Raw genomic sequence first — 27,058 nt, forward strand, 5'->3', positions numbered from 1 at the left:
TTTCCAATTTCACTCACCACCGATGTTTGCCGTGGCCGTAAATTTAAAGGGCTCACGTAGATGAGGCGGAAGTATGCCATGGCTGGGCAAGCAACATCAAATCATTGTGTTGATTTATCAAAATATATTTTTTCTGGAAAATCACTTGACGCGCATATTGCAATGGTCTAATCACACCATGACCAATGGAGCTAGTAGGAAGCTGTTATTATTAGGAGCTATTATTATTAGGAAACCATTGCAGCTATGCACTTTTAAATCTAAATTGAAAACAATTTCTTTCAAACTTCCTTTTCTGTTTAGTTTGTGTTATCTTTGCCCCGCACTTCCGATGAGCACGGGTGGCTACGTACGGTGCGAAAGAAGTTCAACATACATATATAACGTGACAAGAAAGAGTAGAGAGAGATGCAGGCAAGAAGTAGAGAAGATGGAGGCAGCAACGACGCATTCAGAGTACTGTATTTGGCTGCTAAACATGATAAGTTATAATTTGTGGCCAGGTCACTTCTGAAAAAGAGCTACATAGTTCAGCGGGCCTTACCTGGTAAAATAAAAATAGTTTAATTTATTGAGGCGTTCGCCCGTCCGCCTGCCCACCACCCGCTCACCCGGCATCCACGTCGGGTGCCCTCCAGCTGCGGCCGAACTGCCGGGCGTCCAGGGCGATCTCCCCAGACGGGGTCAGGAGGTCGTCGCGGGGGTCGCCGTTGTAGTTGCCACACATCCCGCAGAGGCGGCCCGCGTACTCTGCGCCCACTTCCACGTGCGCCGTGTACAGCCGGTCGTAGCGCACGGTCACATTGTGCGGCGTGCGCACCACCACGAAGCCGCTCGCCTCCTCGGAGAGGGCAACTCCTTCAGCGACGACGACCGGGAGCAACGTCCGCGTTCCGTTGACCTTTGCGCGCGCGGTGGACGGGGAGCGCATGGACGTCCGGGTGAATAACTGTCCCGCCACTAAAAATTCGGCAATTTGAATTTGAACACTTGGGCAATGCAATACTGCTATTACGGTGAATCACTGACATTGGAGAAATCTCAAGTGTCTGGATAAGACCCATACTTATTTGGAGACAATGATTAAGAGTTCCTGACACATCTGTCTACATTTTTGGAGAAAGAAACGGTAAAATCTGATTGATGAAATCCACACGTTTTCAATGTACAGCCAAATGAAGGCCTCTCTCTTCACACGAACACCACTACCCCCATGTGCCTGGATTTAATTTGATAACCTTGTCACCAACGGTGGGAGCAGCTGCGCGGTGGTTAGCGCCTTGCGCTATGAATCCAGTGACCGGAGTTGCGTTCACGGTCACGGTTAACGTCAGTCACGAGCGACGTCTCATACTGTCCTGGGGCCTCCCCGCGCCTTCCCTCCCCCTCACCCTCCATGCCGCCCACCTTTCCCAACCCCGCACTCACTTAGAGTGAAGGGTTCTTCCTCTAGCCACTGACCTCAAGTGTACGAAAGAAAAAAAAGCTAAACCCACTGTTATAAAAGAGGGCACACAGAGTGTAATCGATTTTCCGGTGAAGCCACACACAGCGGGGGCTGCGCCGCTGTCGCAAGCCTCACCAGGACTTCCCTCCCGCGGAGAAGGACATGCGCGCTGCCGACGATCAGGTGCACCCCCGAGATAAAGGACACCGCACCCGCGCCCCGCCGCTTGTTCTCCATGACGACGCGGAAGAAGGGGTACGGCTCGCCGCCGCTGCCGCCACACGGCCTCGCCACGTCATAGGCGCAGACGCCCTGGTAGTGGACGACGGCGCCGTCGAACGTGAAGTAGTGGGGGTCGTTGGTGACCGTGCAGCGTGCCGTCGCCGCCTGGAAACAGCCGCGGGCGCCGGCGCGCACGGAGCAGGCGAGGCCGACGGGACACGACGCCGGGGAGCAGCGCACGAGGCCGCCCGCCGAGCACTCGCACCGCTCCGAGCAGCCGTCGCTCCACACCGCCTCGCCCGCCTGGTGCACAAAACGTAAAGACAAACCCGACGCTCGGTTGATAGTGATGCTGGAGCCCGGTCCGGTGGTGCATGCCTCGCGATGGAACTTTGTGGCTGGTGGTGAAACGCGCTTCACTTGATGACCCGGTTTCGTCGCAGGTGGCTGCCCAGATTTAAACCCAGGGTCTCCGTTCACGCCAGCTCAGCCCACTGAGCAGGTGCTGCTTTTCATTACCCGTTGACTTCCCGCCTCATGCCCGTGTTTTCAGTCGCAGGAATGTCGACACGTATCAAGTTGGTAACTGCCCAAAAACTAAAATTAATTCCCTGGTGTTTGAATGAAATTGTGAGGCACCTCGGTGTAAAGTGTGATCTCCAGCTCTCTCTGCCCGCTCCCTCTATGCCTTGAATAAGGGCCATCAGACGAAATGTCAGCCTACTCTGTATGTTTCTGTTATAAGGCAATGTTAATGATGAACCTGCCGAGTATGTTATTTCGCGCCTGTATCTATCACCACTGCCGCCGCACTCCCTTGACTGCCCGTTCATTTTCAACACAATGACTGGAGGAGCTTTTGCGGAAGTCGGCGTCCCTTCAGCAGGCCTCGTGCCTCTCTGCTGCCGATGGCCTCTTCCTCCACTCTCCAACCGTGCAACGCTTTGGTAAATGAACACTCCTTGTGCGGGTCATTGACATTTTATGTGTGATCATCTGAAACAAAGCTTAATCCCTGGGGTTTCAGTAACTGAAAAATATTTCAACTATTTTTCTTTTATTTTACCAGGTAAGGCCCACTCAGCTATACCTATTTTTTTCAGAAGCGATCCGGCCACAAATGATAGCTCAACAAAGTGGCTCATCACGTGGACATTTATAGCAGCCAAATACGCCAAATGCATGTTGATTCTAAATGTGTAAGGAAAAACCACAGGGTTTATGAAGGTAAATCGCTTGTCACCCTAATTGTGATCTTTCCTCTTTCTTTTTTCCCAGCTATCTCAGGGCACCAGAGTGTAAAGCACAATCTACAAACACGGCCAATCCCTCTGCCCTCCTCTCTGTGCTCTCGATAAGGGCCACTGCCTGAACTGTCGACCTTCTATACATGTGATGTGTTGTAAGGCAGTGTGAATAAAGAACGTGGTGCGTTTTTTTTTTTACTTTGGAGATATTGTTCGACTTCCAAGAGGACGTCTGGTGAGGAGACGATGTCGTAAGTTCATGTGCAGGTGACGGTTGGATTCCTACATCGCAGGATCATGGAAAGTAGTCGCGGCAGCTTTGGGAGGTCTTCGTCACAGCAGTGCATTGGCCACGGCTGACAACGACGACGATATCGTTACGACGTGATGACAAATACCACCGTCTACCTGGAACCCCGACGCACCTGCAGATAACGCCCGTTGTAGTCGCAGCCGCACTGGGCCACCGAGACGCACTCCGCGCCGCTCCAGACGTAGCCCCTGTCGCACTGGCAGCCCTCGCCGCACGGCCTGTGGCACCCCGCGGGCCCGGTCAGCTGCGCGCACGAGGATGGGCAGGCCGATCCGCACAGCTCGTAGTGGCTGTGCAGCGGGCAGCTGTGCTCTGTGGGACGGGGGAGAGACACGACCAATAATGATCATAATGATGACAATAAACTTGCATTTTTTGTAAAAGGCACATTTCATCTGTAGATCCCGATGCACCGTGTATTGAAAGCGGGAAATGAAACGGAACTGTCACTACACCACAGTGGCGAGATGTTAACCACCTCACCAGGTATACAGGAGGTTGTGGGTTCGATCATGTCTATGACGCCTGTATATGTGGAGTTTGCTTGTTCTCCCCGTGGTCGTGTGGATTTTTCTCCGGGTCTTCCGGTTCTCCATCCACATGCATTTGCAGTATTTCGCTGCTATACATTTCACAAGATTATCCACTTGGTTGAGTTATAATTTGTGGCCAGGTCGCTTCTGACAAAGAGCTATCTAGCACAGTGGGCCATACGTGGTAAAATAAAACTTTGTTGAGTTTTAGTTTTTACTGCGAGAGACTAAAGCTAGCTGGGTGGTAGTGGCATCCGTTACCTCTTGGTGGATCGCACAAAAGTCGCGAAAATCGAGGTGCCATAACCCTGACTCGCCATGAGAAGGCGGTACAGCAAGATGCGGACTCCAGCTGTTTCATCCGTAAGGGATAGAGTGTTTCGTGGTGGCGTGCACGCCACACAATGTGACCGTGCGCCACGACCGGCTGTACACGGCGCACGTGGAAGTGGGCGCAGAGTACGCGGGCCGCCTCTGCGGGATGTGTGGCAACTACAACGGCGACCCCCGCGACGACCTCCTGACCCCGTCTGGGGAGATCGCCCTGGACGCCCGGCAGTTCGGCCGCAGCTGGAGGGCACCCGACGTGGATGCCGGGTGAGCGGGTGGTGGGCAGGCGGACGGGCGAACGCCTCAATAAATTAAACTATTTTTATTTTACCAGGTAAGGCCTGCTGAACTATGTAGCTCTTTTTCAGAAGTGACCTGGCCACAAATTATAGCTTATCATGTTTAGCAGCCAAATACAGTACTCTGAATGCGTCGTTGCTGCCTCCATCTTCTCTACTTCTTGCCTGCATCTCTCTCTACTCTTTCTTGTCACGTTATATACGTATGTTGAACTTCTTTCGCACCGTACGTAGCCGACCGTGTAAACGCTCATTAATTGACCGATGACACCTCAATATATAGAAGACCGCTGAACTCGGGCTGCTGTTGGCGCCGGCTCACCATGTAGTTGCCTTCCCGCTTCTCTGTGGGTCCTCCTCGTGCCTATGAGGTCAGCCTCTCTCGACGACAGCGAGTGCTAACCGTGCGGCAGTTACGTTACGAGTTGAAACCATTACCATCATCATTGCGCGCCACTGCCGCTGACACGGTGGCGGCGAGCGCGGCTCCACCGCTCGCTCACTCACGTCCGAGCGTGTCGTTGCGCCACTCCTCCACGGGCCCGCCGTCCGACTGGCACGCCCCGGTGTACGCCTCCAGCGCCCCCGCCAGCAGGTCCGCGCCGCCTCCCAGCGCGCACAGGTCGAAAACGCAGCTGTTGTAGTAGCTGTCGGGGCTGACGGTCGCGTGGCAGCCGGCGAAGGGCCCGTCGGGTGAGGTCAGGATCCCGCAGTAGCCGTCGCTACCGTACAGCGCCCGCTGCTCGGGGTCGCACACCGGTGGGGTGCCGCTCCCGTCGTGGCACACGGAGCCGTCGTTCACCCTCCAGCTGATGCCGAACTGCACGGGGTCGGCGACGGGCCGCCCCTCCGGGGAGAGGAACTCGTCCGTGGCGTTGAGGTTGTAGTTTCCGCAGAGGCCGCAGAGCTTGCTCTGGAAGGTGGAGGCCACCTCCACGGTCACGTGGTAGCGGTGGTTGTAGGAGACCTGCAGCCCGAAGTCGGTGCTCACGACGGTGCTGCTGCCACTCCTGTAGACGCTGAGTCTCCCGTCGTCGTGGCTCACCGGGAGGTTCCGGTTGAGCCCGTTCACCTTTAGTGGGGAAAAAAAACAGGTGTGGAGATACAGTTATTTTTTTTCACACTGCGCACCATGCATGCTGTCCCATTACCAGACGTGGTGGCGAGATGTTAACTACCTCGCCTGGCCTTGCAGGCGGTTGATTACGACCCCAATGCCTAAATATTTGGAGTTTACATGTTCTCCCTGTGGTCACGTGGATTTTTCTCTGGGTCCTCCAGTTTTTCCCTCCACATTTAGAAATATGCAATTAAGAGTAATTGGCTGCTATAAATTTCCACATGATAAGCTATCATTTGTGGCCAGGTCGCTTCTGCAAAGAGCTATATAGCTCAGTGGGTCTTACCCGTAAAAAAAAAAAACCTCATTGGCAACAGGTTATTGTTGGGGATTTGCATCTCAAAATGCTACACAGATTTTCCCAAGATAGCTACCTCACAAAAAGAGGACAATCCTTGGAAAAAAAAGCCTGGATAACCGGCAACCCTAAAAAGAGCAGGCAAGTCAACGGCATAGGCGGCTTGGGGGAAGGCAGTTTCACGCTTGAGTGGCCCTGAAGGGGTGCACAGCTCACCTGGACGTTGGCGCCATCGCCGGCGAAGATGTCCACCTGCTGGCCGTAGACGGTGACCGTCACCTGGCGTGGAACGGACACGGCCGAGGAGCCCAGGTTCCCGTTGCGAGCGCGGACCTCGAACCGCGGCAGCTCGCGGGAGCAGTTGCGTGCCAGCGTGTAGGTGCACGCACCCTGGAAGTCGAAGGCGAGGCCGTCGAACGTGACGTAGTGCGGGTCGCTCCAGGCCCTGCACGAGGCCCTGCCGGCGGGGTGGCAACCCCGCGCGCCGGCGAGCACGCCGCAGCTCTCGCCGACGCCGCACCCGCCGGTGGCCTCGCACACCACGGAGCCGTCGCGCCGGCATTCGCAGCGCTCCCGGCACAGCTCTTCGGGCCAGAAGGCCTCGCCGCTCGCGTAGTTTCGGCCGCCGTGGAAGCAGCCGCACTCGGCCAGGGGCACGCAGCGGCCGGAGCGCCAGACGGTGCCTGGGTTGCAGCGGCAGCCCTCGGCGCAGGGCCCGCGCGAGCAGATGGTCGGCTGGGCCAGGTCGCTGCAGCTCCTCTGGCAGGTGTTGCTGCACAGCTCGTAGTGGCTGTTGGACTGGCAGCTCATTGCTGTTTGAAGGGAGAGCCGGCGGGCAGCAAGAGCGGGAACGCGGAGGTGCGGAATGCATTGGAGGTATGGGAGGGGGTGCAGGACGGGAGAGGAGAAGAGGCACGGGGAAGAGGAAAGCTTCAATTCACGTTTTTCGACGACCTGGTATTTTGATTTCATTGACATGAAGCGCTCATAGAATTACTGACATCTCAATCGCTGGTGAAACTAAAAATATATCATGACTCCTATAGCTTCTTCATCCTCATCTTTGTGTTTATATTTCCAACGCTTTCTCTCGAGTTACATTCGATCATACAAACAACTTCTATTTTTCATTCATTACCAAGGAGCTGAAAAATGTAATGTACCACGATGTCGTAACAAACAACAACAACAACACACGTGTGCACGGGGCCCCTTGTCACTCACGGCAAAAGCTGTCGTTCCTCCAGGCGTCGACGGTGCCATTGGCCGCCTGACACACGACCACGTAGGCCTCCAGGGCCTGGCAGAGGATGTCGCGCCGGCCCCCGTAGAGGCACACGTCGCTCACGCAGCTGTCAAAGTACGTGCCGGGGTTCGCCGCAGCGTGGCAGCCACGCAGGGGCCCCGTGGGGTCCGCGATGACGCCGCAGAACGCCCGGCTGCCGTAGCGATCCCGGTCGGCCACGACGCACACCGGGAGGGGCGGGGGCGGGGGGGCGCCCCCCCCTCCCAGGCAGCCCTGGTCTTCGGCCACCGCCTCCGCCCGCCAGCTCCCAGCGAACTCGCTCGCGGAGGGCACGGTGGTGCCGTCCGGCAGGGCAAAGTCGTCCGAGGGGTCGCCGTTGTAGTTGCCGCACAGGCCGCACGTGAGGCCGCTGAGGCTGCTGGGAACGGTGATGGAGGCCTGGTTGTGCCAGTTGTAGGTGAGCTTCAGACCGAAGTCTGTCACGATCTCGGCATGCCCTCCCTGGGCCACAGCCCAGATTTGTCTGGACGGGAGTGCCCAGTTTAGACTCATCACGGTGCCGTTTACCTGAAACATAAAATAAAAGCGTTCTCATTTGGAGAATTTTTATTATTAGGCACGTATCGATGCATTGTTTAAATGCTCAAAGTCAATTCTTTTGGTCCTATAAACTATTTTATATTTCACCAGGTAAGGCCCACTGAGCTATATAGCTCTTTTTCAGAAGCGAACTGGCACACAAATGATAGCTCAACCAAGTGGCTTATCGTGTGGAAATGTATAGCAGCCAAATATTCTAAACGCACGTTTCTAAAGGTAGAGGGTAAAACCGGAGGACCCAGAGAAAAATCCACACGACCATGGGGAGAACATACAAACTCCAAATATACAGGCTGCAGGGTTGGGATCGAACCCACAACCTCCTGTATACCAGGCAAAGTAGTTAACATCTCGTCACCGTGGCACCCTGCAGCGGAGGGACTCACCAGGATTTGGTGGACGTGCTCCCTAGTGATGGTGATGGTGTAACCGTAGACGCTGAGTGACACGGAGTAGGGCCACGAGATGGAGCCGCCCCTCTGGTCGTTCTTGCCGAGCACCTCGAACGGGGGCGCGACCTCCCCGTGGTCGCCGCACGCGCGCGCCACCACGTACGTGCACGTGCCATGGTAGTCAAAGCTCCGCCCGTCGAAGGTCACGTAGTGCGGGTCCGTGTAGAAGCGGCACGTGGCTGAGCCGGTCGGGTGGCAGCCGGCCACGCCGTTCTCGACGCCGCACCGCTCGTAGGCGCCGCACCTGGCCGCCTGGCAGCTCAGCTCTCCGCCCGCCGCGCACGAGCAGCGTCTCCGGCACGCGTCGTCCGCCCAGAAGGACTCGCCGGGCAGCAAGTAGCGCCCGCTGGCAGGGTCGACGCAGCCGCAGCGGCTCCGCGGGACGCAGGCGCCGCCGCTGAGGACGTGGCCGTCGTCGCAGACGCAGCCCTCGGAGCAGAGGCCCCCGCCGCACTGGGGGGCGGCAGGTCCCTGCGGGGTGGAGCAGCCGGGCTGGCAGGGGCTCGAGCACGCGTTGTAGTGGCTGTGCGCCAGGCACGTCAGGGCTGCGGAGGGGACAACACGGGGACGGTGTTAATGTTCATCGATCGCTCCCGCCCCGTCGTTATTAGGTTATCGAGGTGCTGCTTCAGTAAGCTTTAATGTTATTGAGAAAAAATGACGGTTCTTTGCGCTACGTGTAGGCGTTTGCAGTTGTGCTGCGTATCTCTTCGATGTGTTTTCTGGTTGCACCAGCGTGTTGTCGCTCCATGTGCTAGGAACTTCAGTTCCTGAAGCATTGATTAAAGCAATACTGGAGGAACAGATGCATTTTAATCTCATTGGGTCACTGTTTGAATGTCTTTTTTCCGTGGTTTACGAGTCGTACCTCGTACCTAGTTATTATGTGAAGGTATATCCCCGCACATAGAGATTACAGTTCGTGGCTTACCCACACGTTACCCTGAACTCAACTAAACCAACCAAATCACTTTCTACCCCAGGGCATTGCAAATTTGCGAGACATCAGAGCAAAGGTCAAACTCGTCAAAGGCATCTGTTAACGATGAAACCATTTAACAAACCCAAGCGTAATCGTATACTCTCTCTATCACCTCAACTTGTGAAGATGTCCATGGAGAGTGGTGCGTGGTAAAATCCTGCGTGACAAATCACTCAACCTCGCAGCCTCGACTAAAAAAAAACACGTCCTAAAAAGCGGCTGCTAAAACACCCACATCAAATCTATGCACCAGAAACATGCATTTAGTTAATTTTGCTGCTTTAAATTTCCACATGATAAGCCACTTCATTGAGCTATCATTTGTGGCCAGGTCGTTTGTGAAAAATAAGCTAATCGCTAAGTGGGCTTTACCTGGTAAGACAAAAACAATTGTTTAGTTTTATTTGCATATTTTTTTAAAGTGATTTGTTCACCTTTCCTATACTTTGCACTCCTATCGTGTTTTTGTATTGTTTGTAGTTGTAACGTTCTGACCCTGTGACCCTCCTGGATATCTGCGAAAAAAGAGCTTTACAGCTCATCGGAATTCCTCCTCCAGTGTAAATAAACTTTCCGATTCTGATTACCGGAGTTGAATGGCGGCTCCACTTACGACAGAAGGTGCTGTTCCGCCAGCCGCTCACGCCAACGCCGGCCGCCTGACAGGCTGCAGCATACGCCGAGAGCGCGTCACACAGTGCCGTGATGCGGCCGCCCAGCGCGCACACGTCCGTCACGCAGCTCCCGAAGTGCGGCTCGGGACGCACGATGCGGTGGCACTCTCGGAAGGGCCCCTCGGGGTCCACGAGGGGGCCGCAGAAAGCGCCGCTCGCGTACTGGGGCCGCTCGGCGTCGGGGCATGGCACGGAAGGCGGCTCCGTCGCCTGGCAGTCTCCGTCGCCCCTCACCGTCCACGCCTGCCCGAAGTGATTCTGCGACGCGGCCAGGCTCCCGTCGGGTAGGAGGAAATCATCGGTCGCGTTACCGTTGTAGTTGCCGCAGAGGCCGCATGTCAGGCCCCGGTAGTCCCGTGGAAGCCACACGGTGGCGACGTGATGCCCGTCGTACTGAACGCGGAGGCCAAAGTTGGTCTCCACGAGCGTGGCGCTGCCGGTCTGGACCGTGAGGTTCCCGGGGATGATCGTTACGGGCAAGTTGACCAGGACGCCGTCGACCTAAAGTACACGGCACACGTGAGCCCTAGAGTACACAGGCACATGCGAGTCCCTCTCTGCTTCAGCCGGGAACACTCGGAGCCAAATAAAGTAAGCTCTCATTCAATATAATTGTGTTTTTTGTGGAAATCACGTCGGAAATGTAAGATGTTTTATGATTATTATTATTAACACCTGGAAGATACACATTCGATCAAATTGAATGTTTCCTTTAGAACAGAACAGTCGCTTCTATTTCCAGTGCAATTTGAAGCTGGAAATGAAAATCAAGCATGTTGACCTATGCAGAACAAACATTGTGACAGAAAAACTTAGGCAAACCACGATAACGATACAAAAGCCAGCATGAGCACAATGAGCCTTACCCTGACTCGAGGGTAGTCAGCCCTGCCGATGACGATGGAATGGCCGTAGACGTCCACCTTCACCAGGTTCGTGTACGAAACGACGAGCGAGCCGCGGTCGTCGTTCTCCACCTCGACGTTGAACGGCACCGCGCCGCCACCTCCGGCGCACGTCTTCGCCAGGGTGTAGCGGCAGGTGCCCATGAAGTCGAAGGCGGCGCCGTCGAACGTGTAGTAGTGCGGATCGCCCGCCGCTTGGCAGAACGCGGGGGCCTCCTGGGGCAAGCACGCCACCTCTCCCGCGCGCACGCCACACACCGTCGACGGGCCGCAGCTCGCCGGCTCGCAGCCGACGGCGCCGACGGCGCGGCACGTGCACCGGCTCGAGCATCTGGCGTCCTCCCAGAAGGGCTCACCGAGCGCGTGGTACGAGCCCCCGTGGCTGCAGCCGCAGGCGGAGGGCGGCACGCAGCGGCCGCCGCTCAGCACGTGGCCCTCGTCGCACCGGCAGCCCTCGTGGCAGGGAAGGCCGCAGCGGGACCGCCGCCCTTGGCCGTCGCAGCTCTCCGGGCAGCTGCTGGTGCACACTTCGTAGTGGCTGTTTGCGCCGCATTGTTTTGCTGAAAGTGTAGGAGGCGGTGGGGGGGGGGGGGACATGGCGTTTGCTTGAAAGGTCGGCGCGGGGAAAATACAATCGTGGTGACAGTCATTGGCTGCTTTGCTCTGAACGGAACAGACAAAGAGGTGTTTTACGAGATAAGGCACAATTGTGAAATTGTGACCGTGGCATCGGTCCTCCCATCATGCCTTGCCGTGTGACACTGCACTGCATGTATAAATTGTATACGAAAAACTGACTTCATAATTTGAACCTGTTCCAATAGCAAAAACAAATACATTTAATACAGGTTTTTTTTTAGTTAGATCACGTAAATATATAAATGCGTCGTTAAAAACCGCCACCACCCGACACAGCCAACTAGTAAGGGTTGTCACATAAACAGAACGTGCCAGTTCGTCACTAGTACAGCAACACCGGTGTGTTGGAGAGCCAAGCCACAACATTTACACTCTGAGTATGATGTTTCGCCAGTAATTACAACTAACTTCATCAGGCGACAGCCAGATTTGTCACATGACGGCACTTTTGGCAGGAAAAGTGCGGACATGACGTCACAGCAAGTATATATTCGGATAAATCTGAAGGAATTTTTTTTCGTATTGTCCAAAATTTCAAGTCTAGCCCAGATTCTAAACTTATTTCGGACGAATACAAAAAAATCGGGAACGCATCTCCAGTTTCATCTTACGGCAAAAAGTGCTGTTCCTCCACTCCGCCACGGTGCCCGCGGCGGCCTGGCAGGCCTCCACGTAGCCCTCGAGCGCTCGGCACAGCACCTGCGCGCTGCCCTGCGTGACGCCCACGTCCAGAACGCAATCCTTGAAGTAGTCTGTGACATTCACGAGGCTGTGGCAGGCCGCGAAAGGCCCATCCGCTCGCAGGAGGACGCCGCAGTGGCCGTCGCTGCCGTACTGGGGCCCGCCGCTGCCGTCGTCATCCCCCCCTGCCGAGCACGGTTCCGCGACGTCGTCCCTACAGGCCACTTCTCCCCCGGCGACCCTCCACGCCTTGGCGAACTCGACGACGCCGCCCGCGACCCCGCCGCCGGGCAGGCGAAGGTCGTCGCGCGGGTCACCGTTATAGTCGCCGCAGAGGCCGCACGTGAGCCCCGCGTAGTCCCGGGGGACGCGCACCCGCGCCACGTGGCTGCCGTCGAAAGCGACTTCGAGGCCGAATTCGGTGAGCAGTAGTGCGCCGCTGGCGCTCTGGAACACCTGCAGCCTGCCGGCCGCCAGCGTAATCGGGAGGTCCATGTACAAGCCGTTCACCTGGGAGAAAATGGCAGAGAAATGAACTTGCGAACGCAATTCCAAAAACGACACCCCTCTATCAGTTCACTGCTCTCCCTTGCGGAAAGGTCTCCAGCGACAGCTTAGGTACGTAAAATGGGTGAAGGTTAAAGGGCAGCAGGACTGGAACTGCTCGCTCACGTCACTGCAGGGGGAAGAGCCTCCACTTCAGGGAGCCCTACAGAGCCCCTCTCTGGGATATTTTGGCTGACTCTTCCATGCTCGCCAGACATCTCGCGAGAGGTGGGAGAACCCACACTCTATCTTCTATATATATAAAAGTGGGTTTGTTTGCGGGTTTGTGGGTTTGTGTGTGTTCGCGCGCTTGCAAAGGATTTGGCTCTCCAACGGTGGGGTTTTCGGAAAATAAAAATAGCCGGGTACCATGCCGTAAGCCTCGCCGTGAGCAAGCGCTATTCCTTTTTCACATCTGTCAACTTTCAATTAGTTAAATTAGCGATTGAGTGGAATTTCAGTGTGCTTTCTTTTTATTTATTTATTTATGACGCATGCACGACCATACCAACTCACGCGCCTTTGGTGGGGGTGGACGGCCCATTCCAAGTCGCACGCTTTCGATGGGAGTGAGGGGGAGTTATTCTTTCGCGTTAAAAATGCTATAAAAATACACTAAACGCTGAGGTAAATTCTTCACTGTGTGATATCCCCCCCACCCCAATGCGTACAGTTGTTACTACTATACAGTCGGTAGATGCTACCACTATAGGCCATAGACATTACTGCAGAGTGGCCGGGGAGATTGTGGCTGGGGGGGTGGGGGTTAGGGGTAGCAGCCCAGCCCCAGCCTGCTAGGGTGCCACCTCGGCCGACTGGACAATCTATGCGAGGCCAGAGGCTCTGCACGGGACTAGGCCTCACCACGCCACTCTGTCAGGTGAGTACTTTGTGCTACAGAGTCCATAAATGCTGCTATAGAGTCAGCATGTACTACTGTAGTGATAGCAGGTACCACCACAGTCGGTATGCATTGCTGTAATCATAGTAGGTACCACCACAGTCGGTATGCACTGCTGTAATCATAGCAGGTATCACCACAGTATGCACTGCTGTAATCATAGCAGGTACCACCACAGTATGCACTGCTGTAATCATAGCAGGTACCACCACAGTAAGTACGCACTAGTGTTAGATTTTTAAGAGTAGTTTTGAAATATTTTTTTGACCCGGGCAATGCCGGGTTCTTCCCGCTAGTCCCCTATATATAAAACACTTTAATGACCACGAAAGCTCTAGCAATGTCCTCAGCCGTGCAGAGGCTTTACGTTACCAGCGCTCTGTGTGCGAACGTCTTCAGCAGCTTGACCTCCTGGCCGTAGGCCCTGACCGTGACCTCCTTAGTCCAGGAGACGCACAGCCTCTCCCTGTTCTCGTTCTCCACCTCCACGGCGAACTGCTCGAGGCCGCCGGCGGTGGCGCCGCACGAGCTCGCCAGTGCGTAGCGGCAGGTGCCCATGAAGTCGAAGGCGAGGCCGTCGAACGAGCGGTAGTGGGGGTCCCCGTAGGCAGAGCACTCGGCGCCGACGCGCCCCGCCGCGCACCCGAGCGTGCCGTTCAGCAGCTGGCACCGCTCGCCGCCCTCGCACCCCGGCTCGACGCAGCTGACGCGGCCGCCCGCGTCGCAGCGGCAGCGCGCGGCGCAGCCATCCGACAGCCACGTGTCGCCCGAGTGGTGGTAGCGCCCGTTGTGCATGCAGCCGCAGCCCGTGCCGGCGGGCACGCACACGCCCCCACTGAGCAGGAGGCCCGCGCTGCACTGGCAGCTCTCGGTGCATGGGCGCGTGCAGAAGTTGGGCGCCGTGCTATCCCCGCAGGTGGCCGGGCACGCGGTGCCGCACAGCTCGTAGGTGGTGTTGGCGCCGCATGTCATGGCTGTGGGAGAGAGAGAGAGCGTGTGGGAACCAATCATACACGCGCAGGCGGAGGTGGGGTGTAGTGTCACTATTTAACCCTTTCCCATTCAGTTTTTCTTCCGATTCCGTTCTTACCTGTACGATTCCACACCAATGATGTACACTTACTGAATAAAAACTAAAACAAAATTAGTTAATCACTACCGAGACTCCCACGAGGCCATGCGGGATGGCGTGTGTCACCATTTGGCACCAGCTATCATAGACTGCGGTCGTGTCGTTACAGTTCTCCGCGGTGAGTACAATGTCTTTAAAAACAGCGGCGCTATGCCGCTAATAAAATTATTGCGTGTTCTGAGATTTAGCAGTGAACAGGACCCATCCTGAAACTTTCAGATGTCTCAAAACTGGAGAGAATTAAGCGCAGTGCTTGAACACCATCTATGATATAATTGCAGAGTTCGTTTTCCTTCTTTCTGCCAAGGAAATTGCATTTTGTGGACAGTGTATGATGCATAGGATATCGTGGCACTCCTTCTAAAAATGGTTAGCTCATTTTGAAATAACTTTCATTGGCTTTAAGCGTTTTACTTGCTTCAAAAGATTTAGATTTTTTTTCCATTTATCCAGGAAAGTCTTGCCGAGTCTCCAAGACTTCAGCAGTTTTGAATGTTTGGCCATTTCCACTAATACGTGTTTGACATATGCCAAGAAACCAAAGGTACCCAGAGAAAACCCATACATACGAGGGGGTTAAAAAGTTCCGCAGAGAGAGATTCAATAATCCATTGCTGTACTGCCAACTCTTAGCCACCTTGCAACCAAACCCCTGGTATTTACTGACAACTTCCCATCCAGTTAGCTTCCGAGATCCGATGGGATTGGATGCATTCACAGTGCGATTTTCTCAAATCAACGTCACAATTTAATTTGTACACACCACACGCATGCACACGCACACGTACCTGACAATTCGTAATGACGATGAACAACGCTGCGGTCAGGTGCTAGGATTGGAGTTAGCGCAACTCACCATGGGGAGCTAAAACCCATACAGTTTCTTATGCTACTCACGGCAATTGACTTGTTGTCGCCACGCTTGAATGGTTGCCCGGTGAGCCTGGCAGGCGCTGGCGAATGCGCTCAGAGATTGGCAGAGGACGTCCCTGTCGCCTCCCGTGGCGCACATGTCGAACACGCAGCTCTCCAGGAAGTTGAACGCCGACAGGACGGTGCCGCACACGGCGAACGGCCCGTTGGGATTGCTGATGAGCCCACAGAAGCTCTCACCCCGGTAGGTGCTGAGCACGGCCTCGGTGCAGGCCGGCGGAGGCAAAATGACCTGGTCGCAGCCCGCCTCCTGCACCCAGCTGTTGCCGAACTCCGTCACGGATGTCGTCACGGTGCCGTTGGGCATCGTGAACTCGTCCCGCTCGTCGTCGTTGTAGTTGCCGCAGACTCCGCACAGGCGGCCCTTGAAGGCGCCGGGAACGGTGATGGTGGCGTAATGGTCGGTGTCGTATGTCACGGTGAGGCCAAAGTCGGTGGAGATTGCCACGGAGGAGCCGCTCTGGGAAGCCCTGATGCGCCCGTTGAGCAGCGTGAAGGGCAGTGAGGTCAGCTCTTCGTTGACCTGTACGAGACCACAAAATGATCGCCAATGGGACAAGTCCTCTCGGAGGGATGCAATATTTCGAAACTTGATGCAGAGCTTTGGGGCCATTTACCTGCATCATTTTGCTCCCCTGATTAGTTATTACACTCGCACCTGTTGATCGCATTTTCCGTGCTTACACATTTTACTCTTCTTATCTGTGCGAATAGGCGCAGATGATTGAACTTATTGAAGCTGATGGATGAATTTAATTTCTGAATTTACCGTCACCTTCGGTTTACTTTCCTTACCGATGGTTTGTTGTGGAGGAATTTATCACCACTTCTTTCCCACAAGGAGCAATGTAGAAATTCTCACACCACCAGCAATTCAATAAATAAATTGTCTCGTTTCAGGATCGACATTCAATTCCAGAATCAATTGTTTTTCTCTCATTTGTACCAAAGTTACACTTCTGATTAGCATTGTTGGCTAGGTATGGTGTGAAAGAAGTTAAATATATACAAACTAGTTTCCATTGTTCCTCATTGTTTTCTGTATTTTAATACGACAGGTTTGTGTGCATCATTATCCTGAATGTGACAGTAGAATTTCATTAGCAAATAATAATAACACAATATTTAGTCTCACATCCCAAGCAGGTCCTTTGGCGGTACGTTGATGGCTGGCTGCTTACCAGTTGCCAACCCAAGAACGGAAGCCCAAGAAAGAAGTGGATCCAAGTGGTGAAACAGGATATGAAGGACCGTTGAGTGTATGTGGAGAATATGGCCCAGGACATAAATGAGTGGAAAGAGGACCAGTTTTAGTGTTAGGCAGACCCCTATACGAGCAGGAGAAATGCCAGGAAGAAGAAGATCCCAAGGAGCACCTTCTGGAAAGAGTCTCGAGACTTCTCAAGTCAAATAACAGCCCATCAAATCGTTTGACAGAGACTTACGAGGACTCTGCTACGATCTCCCTTGTTGATGATCAGAGAGAAGCCGTACACCTCGAGCTGCACCAGCTTGGTCCAGGACACCGTGCTGCTGCCGCGGTGCTCGCTCTTGGCGATCACGTGGAACGAGGACAACTCCGTCGGCCTTTCTGTCGTGGCGTCCTCTGCGCCGTCGGCGGCGTCCGTCGTGTTCGCGTTTCCCGTGGTTCCCGTGGAGGCGGCGGCGGTGGTGGTGCCTCCGCTCCGTCCGTTCGCTGTGAGGCCCTCACGGATGCCCCCCAGGCACGTGCGTGCCAGCGTGTAGGCGCACGTGCCCTGGAAGTGGTGGACGACGCGATCGAAGGTGTTGTAGTGCGGGTCGCCGGACACGGTGCAGATTCGCGTCTCCTGCGGTGCGCATTGATGGACGCTGTCCTGCAGGATGCATCGCTCCGAGTCGGAGCACGGCCGGGGCCTGCACTCCAAGCCGTTGGCTGTCTCGCCACCCACACACTTGCACCTTGTGGTGCAGGTGCCGTCGGTCCAGTAAACGTCGCCGTACTTGAGCATTTTCCCTGGCGTTCGCGGTAAAGACAGCACCACGGTATGAGGTGTAATGGCGACGCTCGTTGCCAGTGGCATGCGCAGGGTCAGATTAAGGTTATGAGCGGCCTAAAGGAATACTGTGCCTAAGGACACAGTATTCACGCAATACAATATATACATGAATGATTGCACCACCACCATTACACACATGTGCAAGAGATGAGGAAGATGTGGTTTGACTTAGGTGTGGTCAACCAATGTGGTAGTTTTTCACCAACATGACGTGCGGAGCCTTACCGTTGGCGTAACAGCCGCCGGCAACACTAAAGGCGTCAGTTCTGAAAATCCACCTGCCCGGATAGTTGATATTGCTGGTCATTTCCACATTAATTATGTCTGCGGTTCTTGATCCTGGGATGTTGAAATAGTGCGTCGATCCGCCACTGTTAAACCCAGCCTGAAATTACAAAGCAACGTACTGGTTGAGTTGCAACTTTGGTGGCTATGCAACGCATTGCAAAATGTGTGCATGCGAGCCCTCCATCACCCAACACAGCTTATTCATAAAGTTATCACGTGAACGAAACGTGCCAATGTATCACTGCTGCAGCACACTGGTGCGTTGGAGAGCATCGTCACGCTGCTGATGATTAATTGAAAGGTAGAATTATGTTTGGGTCATTGTCATCACATTATTATGAATAGCATCAAAGGGGTTTGTTTTCAAACCTTCGTATTAGAATATAATCTATGTGCGTATTTTGAAAGTTATTTTGAACTTCTTTCGCACCATACATAGCCAGCCGCGCTAATGGGAGGTGCGGAGGATTACTTTTCGATCAATCGGTCGAAGAACTTTTGTCCATTGTTCCGCTTGGAAATTGGGAATCAAAAGTAGTGCCAGGATGAGCCCTCTTGTGTCCACGGCCACGGTCAAAAGATGGCACCAAAGGCAACACTGAAGCTGGTAATCTCACAGGTGCAATGTAATTATGAAAACTATTAAATGTTTTAAGTATTTTGTTAATAACTTTCTCTACAGCGATGCTAATCGATGCTTTTGTACACATATATTTCAGTATATAGTTTTGCAACGAACTAGAAACCATTCATGACAGGGTCCTTGCCTATAAAGATTGGGCACTTCACCAACTACTTCAAGTGACCTCATGAGAAGATGAATGTCGAAATGGGTCTATAGTTTGCGTGTATTAATCCAATGCTGTTGGCAAGATGTGATTCTCAGGCGACCGATGGGCTGTGCAAATGTACTTTTATTTTTTGTGTGTAAAGTCAATATGGGACTGAGGTTTTATTTATATTTTAGCTTTTATTGATCTCACCTGTCTCTCCCTTACCAGGGTCATGCTGCCATCACAGAGGCTTTCTATCTTTTATATATATAAACTAACCCACGCTAAAGCACATCATATTCCGTGGACAATTATTTATTTTTGATAGAGCGCCTGTTACACCGGGCATCTAAAAGTGCTTCATACACAATGAGTGACTTACATCACATCTCATCTCAACACATTTAAAAGGGCACCCCCAGTGGCAGCTGTCCCTAGGCGGCACAAGGTGACTTCAGCACCTGGACTGCGAACAGGCATTAGTCTGCCAGTAGGGGCATCAATTATTTGCTATATGTACAGTATCCCAACTTCGTAAAACTTTGACTATTTGTTATTGTTGTTGCTGGCTTCAGACAGCCCCATGCGGTCAAGTGAGCTGGGACATCACACCTGAGCGGGAGTTCCTCCAACACCACCGGCTCCACCGCTCGCCGTTCCTGTAGTCCAGCTCACGTCTCCGTAGTTGAACATTGCAAACGATGACGTCCCATTGGTGATAAGCAAGGCCTGGAAGGTGTTCTCCTGCAAGCATTAAGCGACACACAAAAAAACATTAAGAGGAAATAGCCAGTTCGGCACTCAGCCCAAGATGGTCACTAAAAGCAACGTTCCAGTTTATTTAATTAATTATGTGCTACTGGTCAACTTTCCAAAACAATCATTTCAACATTGGACGTGGATGAGCTGTGATGTATGGGCGGCTTTGGCCCCAGAACAAGTGCCCAGCCAGGCGCCCGCACGTTCAAAGCAACCCCCATGGGCTACATGGCGTAAAGAGGGCCTTATCCAGTAGTGGAATTGACAAAGCACAGTCAATTATTAAATATGGCGATTAAAATGTGTTTTTTTTGCCAAAATCCTCATGCTCTGGTACTGCACTAACTTGCAAAACTGCGAATGGCTCACTTAGAAACCAGTTGCCTCCAATGGGGGAACAAAAAAAAACACATGGCACCGTTGGTGTTCGTTCTTTTAAAACCCGAACAAAAAACGCTTACCGGTGTGACGGAACTTCCTCCGTAGTAGGTCACACGGTCCCACGTGGCGATGAAAACCCACGTGGCCGCGAAGTCTTGGAAGTCGGCGAAGTAGGAGCGCACGTCCTCGGTCGCCTTCTGCAGGAGGTCGGCGTGCGTCGTCTCCCGGTAGAGGACCTGCCCCTTGTGGCGGTTGTCGACGTCGGCCCAGAAGGGGGCAATGAACGCTCGCCCGTTGCTCAGCGGAAACGCCTGCGAGGTGTACTCTGGCACGGCCACCTCGAACGAGATCACGCCGTTGTTGTTCACCTGCGGGGGGTTCGCGAAGAGGACGCACGCGCGCGCGGTGCGTAACTCGTTGGAGGTTGCGGCGTTGGAGGTTCAGTGGCGGTGGAGCAAACGGGGCTCGCATTCGGAAAACGTTGCCAGTTCAAATCCTGTTTGGGGGTTAGCGTTGCGTCCTTTTCAACAGACCTCACACGGACATATTTCTCAGTCAGCCAAGATCGATCAAACCATGTAGTATGTATGTTGAACTTCTTTCACGCCGTACGTAGCCCCCCATGCTAATCGGAGGTGCGGGGGAAGGACAACAAACTAAACACAAAAAGCAGTATAATGTAATGAAGTTCAACACAATCGTAGTACCAGACCTCGGTACAAATATCCAAGTCAAACTCAGACAGGAGGTAATCCTGTCGAGGTTGACGAAGCCCATCACCCCTCCTGGGTCATTAAAATAAGTACCACTTTGTGGGGAAGTCAACAGTGTGTTGCAAAATGGAGAGACTCGCCCCCACCAGGGGAATGGTGAATTTCGACGACTGGCTCAGGGCTGTCAACTGGAGATGCATTCCTCGTCAATGCTCATTTGAGCAGGAAATCACTTTGACTTGACTTGAAGGTGGCTGAGGTTCATCGGGGTGATAGCCATCAGCACTGGGATCAGTGCCGGATTAAGCTAGTGCTGGGCCTGTAGCATATGTTGTTACAAAGGGGCCCTAAATAAAAAAAACAAATATTAAAACACGCATTTTTAACTTGCATAGAAAAGTAATTGTATTTTTTTATTTGCTATACAGCCAGATAATACGACAAATCGCTAACCTTAAACACCCAGTCGTTCATAAAAGTTGAAGGCAGTATAGTACTATAGTGATAGAGCAAGTGCAGAATCACTTAACCGGAATTGAAAGCTTGAAAGCATTTAGCGTGTGGCCCTTGAAAGTGCGGGTCCCGTAGCTACTACATGTGTAGCTACTTCTGCTACTAGGATAATCCGGCACTGACTGGGATCCTGAGTTTGAATCTGGGTTTTTTTTCCACCCATGACTAAGCTGGGTTTTCAGATGTTGTCACTTGTTTTTGTCGCAGCCTGCACAAGAAAATAATCACATTCAGTATTTTTTCACTTCCCTTGTTCGCCTTTTGGCGTCATCTGGTCTAACACTGTTTGAGACTAGGCTCTAAAGAAAGCTGTCTCTGGTGTGGACCAATCAGTTTCAAATACAATGCATGTACTGTCAGAGCATGTTTTTTTGTTTGTATTTTCACCACAAGTATCTGTGGTTAATGCAGACACGATTTCTTGCTAAAGGTTTCAGTTTGGTGTTTTAACATCCTAACACCTGTTTTGTTGCCATAAAAAAGGGGGAAATCCATTCTTATATTCTCTTGATATTTCATGAGAATTGGTGTCGCTGTCACTCCACGGGCATCTCTGTCGTAAGGCATGTGGGAAAGTGCTGTGAGTGTTGTTAAAAGTACACTTGAAGAGAAAGCAGAACGAGAACTGTGATAGCACCCTCCACAGGCTATTTTGTCTTTCACTTCTCGCAAGTGTGAGTTTTTTTCTCCCGGTGCTCTGTTTTTTTTTTGTTTCACCCCGCATGTAAACACTCACGAATCGACCGATAACGCCTTAATATACAGAGGGCCTCAAAGCTTGGGCGATTGTTGGCAACAACTTGTCACGTGACTGCCTTCCTGCTTGTCAGTGGTTCCTTGCGCCTCCAAGTCGTTCTCTCAATGAGGGCGAGCCAATACCGTGCACGTTACAAGTTGAAATGATTATAACTTATCATTACTATTATTATCATGGGGTGATGGCTATGTTCCGCAAGAGTTTCAATTGGCGTAACACTACGAATACAATTGGGTAAAAGATAAACAATTTCTGAATACATTGGCTTTGTTAAGTTGTCCTAGCCCCGCACTTACATTTAGCGGCGGTTGGCTACGTACGGTACCAAATAAATATCATCAGAGTACATACATAGCTGTAGAGTGATGTGAAATCACAGTCATGCGAATGATTATACATGAAGTTATAACGATTTGCATTGAAACATCCTCAACGCGATTGAAGACTTTTTTGAGGATTTTTTTTTGGACAATATTTTTTCTCAGTGCAATGAATAATGCCAACATCACGAGTGTCACCTTTACCTTTGTGAAGGGCGGGCCGTGTACACATTGCCATTAAAAGTTGCTCCACAGATTGCAAATACATTACTCTCGTGAATGGTGTGTACTGTGTTCTATCCTTTCTGTTAAAGGAGCACTTTAACTGGTGCTCTTTGTGACCAGTAATTCAAGTCCGTAAAGATTCGCATCCGGGGGCATTAACCAGACATTGTTCAGACCGCAAACAAAGGCACTGGCTTTGTTGCTGCTCATACATTATGTAAAACAATGGTAAAGGTGCAGTGCTGCATTTGGTTTCTCATGGCACTGTCCTCTAGAGCAGGTGGTTCTCAACCTTTTTTTGTACTACTGTAACCCATTGTTGATTTTTTTGTTTCAGAAATGAAAGTTGACGTCCGTTTGTTGGGCTCTTTCGCACCACCGTACATAGCCAACCCTGCTAATCAGAGGTGCGAAGTACAAACTATGGGTCTCTGTGTGAGTACATGGGTCTCTGTGTGAGTCTATTGATCTCTGTGTGAGTCTATGTATGTTGAACGTCTTTCGCACCCTACGTAGCCAAACGTGCAAATTAGAGGTGTAGAGGAAGGACAACACATTTAACACAGAAAGCAGTTTCAGCAGTCTGTGGCATATATATATGCTACGGACCTTAAGCAATCAGAGGAAATGTGATGCAACATACTTACAAACAGTGCTTGGTACGTTCTTTCAAAGAACGCAAAGGAGGTTGCAATGGGAACGGATGGACTTCCACCATCATCAACGTTTGGATTTACAGAATCTCCTGTTGACACTCCATATGGGTAGAAATGTGAAAGAGCTGAAATCGAGAAAACGAAAGAAGGCATAACGATATCACACTTTCCTAAAAAGTAGGATCCATGAACATTTACAAGTCATGGCTATAATTTATGCACACGGACATGTTTTAGTTAATGCGGTTGTAATTACGAATGTGTGTGCATGGTGTAGGTTCACTGCAATTGTTTTACAATATTTGTCTTGTCAACTAAACTAACCTGTAATTGTATTTAGCATATGCTAATCAGAAGTACGTTCCTTGTCTCCACATATACACATGGATATATGGTTTAGTCCAACGACCTATCAACCTCATATTTTCAAGCAGACCAATATTTTCAAACTGCATTTTTTTTTTAAACCAACTGTCTGGAGCTCCCGCTCCACCCTCCGTAACTTCTGTAAATCACGACTCCAAAATTAAAAAATATATTTTTTATTCTTTTGATTTTCTTTCTACGTTACTTTACCAAAATAACCAAAAATATAATATTTTGTACAAGGGCACTAATGGACAACCAACGTCTTGCAAAAAAGTATTCTGTTTAATTGCAGTATATTAAATTTTGATTTAAAGCTTTCGTGACTGCAGGGATTCATATTCTTGGTTCTTTCGGTAAAGTCACGTGACTTCGCAGTATATTCTCAAGTATTTGTTTTATGTCAACTGTAATTGATGCAGTATCTTTAAATAAAATCAGCCTAATTACTACCAATGAAAACAGTAAAATGGACTATAAAAATACACTTTCAGAACATAATTGTATAATGAAACTGAATATTTACTGTCACTTTTGGCATCGTAATCTTTATTTAACTGTACTTTTACTCCAACATCACATTGCAATCATGCAACCGTATGATCGGCTTTATGCTATAACAAAGTTCAGAGGTTTTTTTTTGTTCTTAAATTCTACTACTAATGTGCAAAATTATAAGCGGGTAAGAGAACATCGCTCATGACCGAATCAGGGTTGAGCCTTGAAAGTGCTTGGAGGGATACCCATAATGCAGTTGGCATGATGGGTAGCAGAGGGCAGGAACATCCATTGTTAAACTCGACTTCAATTCTCCCACATCTATGCTGTCCGCCTTGACAACCTGCATTGACCAGCGCAGTGAAGTATGGTCAAACAGCCCCCACGACCGAAGGGAGTAGGGAGGTCTTCATCCGTCAGTGGATTGATAGAGGTTGTATTACACATTTTTTACAGACAGTCCCCGGGTTGCGGAAGACCCGACTTACAGAAACCCCACATTACGGAAATGCTCCCATAAATCGTGTAAAAAAACAATTAAACACGTGAAAAGGTTTGCGTTAGTTACGTAAGCGCAACAAGTGCAGCGCGGTGAGGTTGTCGATGAACACCGTGGAGCCAGGAGGCGTAAGGCCTTACGCCTCGTTCGAGTTTCACTAGTATTGAGGTCAATGGAATTAATATTTATTTGATTTTTGGGGAAAATTGTTCAGTTGCCGACATACAGAAAATTCGCGTTACCAATTGTTGTCAGGAACCTAACCCTTCTTTATCCCGGGGACTGCCTGTACTTAAGTATAATTTGTTGTGTGCTCGGTGAGTGTAAATAGATGATCAGCAAGCACGCGTCCAAAGTCACTTTGGCCCACTGCCAGAAGTTCGAGACGGAGGCTTTGGTGGTCATTTATTTGTGAGCTCAACAAGTCCAAGAAGAGGTTAAACATTTTTTTTCCTCCTCGTTGACAATAATTAAATACACACTCAGCAAATACTGGATTTAGATGAACCCATATGTTGGACAAGGGCGTTGTGACTGACCCAGATGAGGCGAGTACACGGGGAGAATGATTGTATTTGCCGAAGGGTATAGAAAATGGAGAACTGAGTCTCTTCAAGTGAGCTCCGGGGAATATTGTGTACATGTGGCAAGCTTGGATGTGATGTGGCAAGCTCGGACATGGCTTTTGACTTGGGCCGATTAGACTTTGAGGTGGACTTCCCCTCCAGTATCGCCCACTCACACTGCCTCTCTCGGGACTTTGTGACGTTACAAATGGAACTTGGCAAAGATTTGTCGCACCGGTTGGCTACGTACGGTGCGAAAGAAGTTCAACATACATACATACTGATTGACCAATGTCAATCTTTCTTTTTTGTTGGGCTTAACCTACGCTCATTATTCTTAAACAAGGGGCAATGTTGATTTTCTCTAGGTTTACACAGGAGATCGGGAGGCCCACCTTGGGTACAAAGCCAGAACGAAAATAAATAAATAGATGAACAAGGTGAGGGAGAAAATGTACGACAAAATACATTATTGGCTGAATTAAATTACGATCGAATACAATTATATATAGATAGAAAAATAAAACACCCGGACGTGTTAACGTCTGTGTCATGTATTTACATAAATTCACGCACAACGTTTTGTCACCATGACACATACAGCTCACGAACCCTGCGTCTTTCACACCCCATATTCTGAGTTTAGGCTATTGTATATGTTCTGTATATCTAAAGAATAGAAGTGCAATGTCCATATCCAAAACAAGCTTTGTTGTTATTCTTAGCTCTTTCGGTAAAGTCACGTTGAAGGGAAACAATAAAATATAAAACAATATATTGTTTTATATTTTAAAACAATATATTGTTTTATATTATATTGTTTTATATATATATTATATATATTGCTTTATATATTTTATTATTTTATTGTTTCCCTTCAACGTGACTTTACCGAAAGAGCTAAGAATATGAATTACTGCAGTCACGAAAGCTTTAAATCAAAATTTAAGCTTTGTTGTTGTTCGTTGGCGATTCTGAGCCAGTGGTGCAATTTCACATTCCTTGTGACTGGAACCCCCAGTCTCCACCTTACATCAGCCTCACCAAGTGGCACAGTACAACCTCATCATGTGGAACTCACTTTACAACCCCCTGTGAGAATGACGATGATGATGGTGGTGGTGGTGGCGATAATGGTGAGGAAGTCACATCGAAACGTCATATATATGACAGGATTGTACGTGTCACGTGAGGTATAACGCTTCACAGAGGATCAAGCGCCGTTAATTCAGTGGCGAACAACAAGGGCACGAGCTCCGATGAGCACGGTTGGCTACGTACGGTGCGAAAGAAGTTCGACATACATACGCACAAGCTCACAAAGCCAGACCAATAATGGAGCCCTATATCTTGTTAATGATCCTCGAGGCGATGTCGATCGCTTCGTAAAGACTGCGGATGCAACGTTGCTCGCCCCTGACTATGCCACTAATGTGAGGCATTGCCAAAGAATATACTTACGAGCGAGTTGAATGTGCAAAGAAATGTGCACGTGAAATAAAAAAAGACACATGCAACAACAACAATTATAAGCGGCAACTTATAGCAACTCAGCCTCAGGCTGCACACCCCTTGCTGTTCCATAGGTGCGTGAACTTACAAAGATCCCCCGTATAGCCTTAACAGACTGTAGGGGGCAAGTGCTGTTAGCGAGCACCTATGAAGGCCGGAACGGTACACGAGGAGGTGGGTGGCCAGCACCCCAAGCCCGACCGCCTTTGTCTCCCCAGTGGCGATGTTTACACACCGCACCAGGTACTGATCTGAGGCTGAGTCGACCTAGGGAAGGTCCAGGACCGGTTCAGATAATCGTCACTGATGGTGTTGGCCGTGAGCGGGAATCGAACCCGGGTCGCCGGGTTCGTAGCGAAGCGCAGCGCGCTAACCGCTGCACCACCGCTCCCCAGTGAACTTACACCCACACTCACACAAGCTTCAGCTGGTTTTGCCAACTCTGATGTAAAAAAAAAATCCGGGATATATCCAGAAGAAGAGAAAACTGCTTGGGTCGTGTATTTATTACTAAAAAAAACCCGGGACTTTTAAGATAGCAGGAAGCCTGACACATTCTAGAAAAAAAAAACAGAGGCAGGACGATTCTGGAAAAAAAACGATGGCAGGAAGCAAACCTCGGTCTAGCGCACGTGGGCGTGCACTCACAGGCACGGTCTAGCGCACGTGGGCGTGCACTCACGGGCACGGTCT

The 27,058-nt window shown here is 51.0% G+C and overlaps 1 protein-coding gene and 1 long non-coding RNA gene across 2 annotated transcripts in view; one reads left to right on the top strand and one right to left on the bottom strand.

The window, feature by feature from the left end:
* The window catches only part of TECTA (tectorin alpha), a 42,112-nt gene that overhangs the window by 10,365 nt on the left and 4,689 nt on the right, over window positions 1-27,058 (bottom strand). The window contains exons 3-19 of the mRNA XM_032964541.2: window positions 22,916-23,049; window positions 19,821-20,108; window positions 19,213-19,344; window positions 17,765-17,924; window positions 16,946-17,496; window positions 15,465-16,023; window positions 13,808-14,409; window positions 11,919-12,498; window positions 10,630-11,228; window positions 9,703-10,264; window positions 8,042-8,652; window positions 7,034-7,622; window positions 6,026-6,621; window positions 4,899-5,463; window positions 3,342-3,541; window positions 1,583-1,972; window positions 612-901 (exon numbers count right to left, since the gene is read on the bottom strand). Coding sequence (XP_032820432.1) covers window positions 612-901; window positions 1,583-1,972; window positions 3,342-3,541; window positions 4,899-5,463; window positions 6,026-6,621; window positions 7,034-7,622; window positions 8,042-8,652; window positions 9,703-10,264; window positions 10,630-11,228; window positions 11,919-12,498; window positions 13,808-14,409; window positions 15,465-16,023; window positions 16,946-17,496; window positions 17,765-17,924; window positions 19,213-19,344; window positions 19,821-20,108; window positions 22,916-23,049 — 7,408 coding nt within the window. The remainder of the gene's footprint in view (window positions 1-611; window positions 902-1,582; window positions 1,973-3,341; window positions 3,542-4,898; window positions 5,464-6,025; window positions 6,622-7,033; window positions 7,623-8,041; window positions 8,653-9,702; window positions 10,265-10,629; window positions 11,229-11,918; window positions 12,499-13,807; window positions 14,410-15,464; window positions 16,024-16,945; window positions 17,497-17,764; window positions 17,925-19,212; window positions 19,345-19,820; window positions 20,109-22,915; window positions 23,050-27,058) is intronic.
* On the top strand, window positions 1,966-3,104 carry LOC142929630 (uncharacterized). Its single transcript, XR_012945820.1, has 2 exons — window positions 1,966-2,616; window positions 2,948-3,104. It is a non-coding gene; the product is annotated as an uncharacterized LOC142929630 (long non-coding RNA).

This window comes from Petromyzon marinus, chromosome 32 (assembly GCF_048934315.1).
Source record: "Petromyzon marinus isolate PM22_M1 ecotype Great Lakes invasive population chromosome 32, UKy_Petmar_22M1.pri1.0, whole genome shotgun sequence".
Lineage (NCBI taxonomy): Eukaryota > Metazoa > Chordata > Hyperoartia > Petromyzontiformes > Petromyzontidae > Petromyzon > Petromyzon marinus.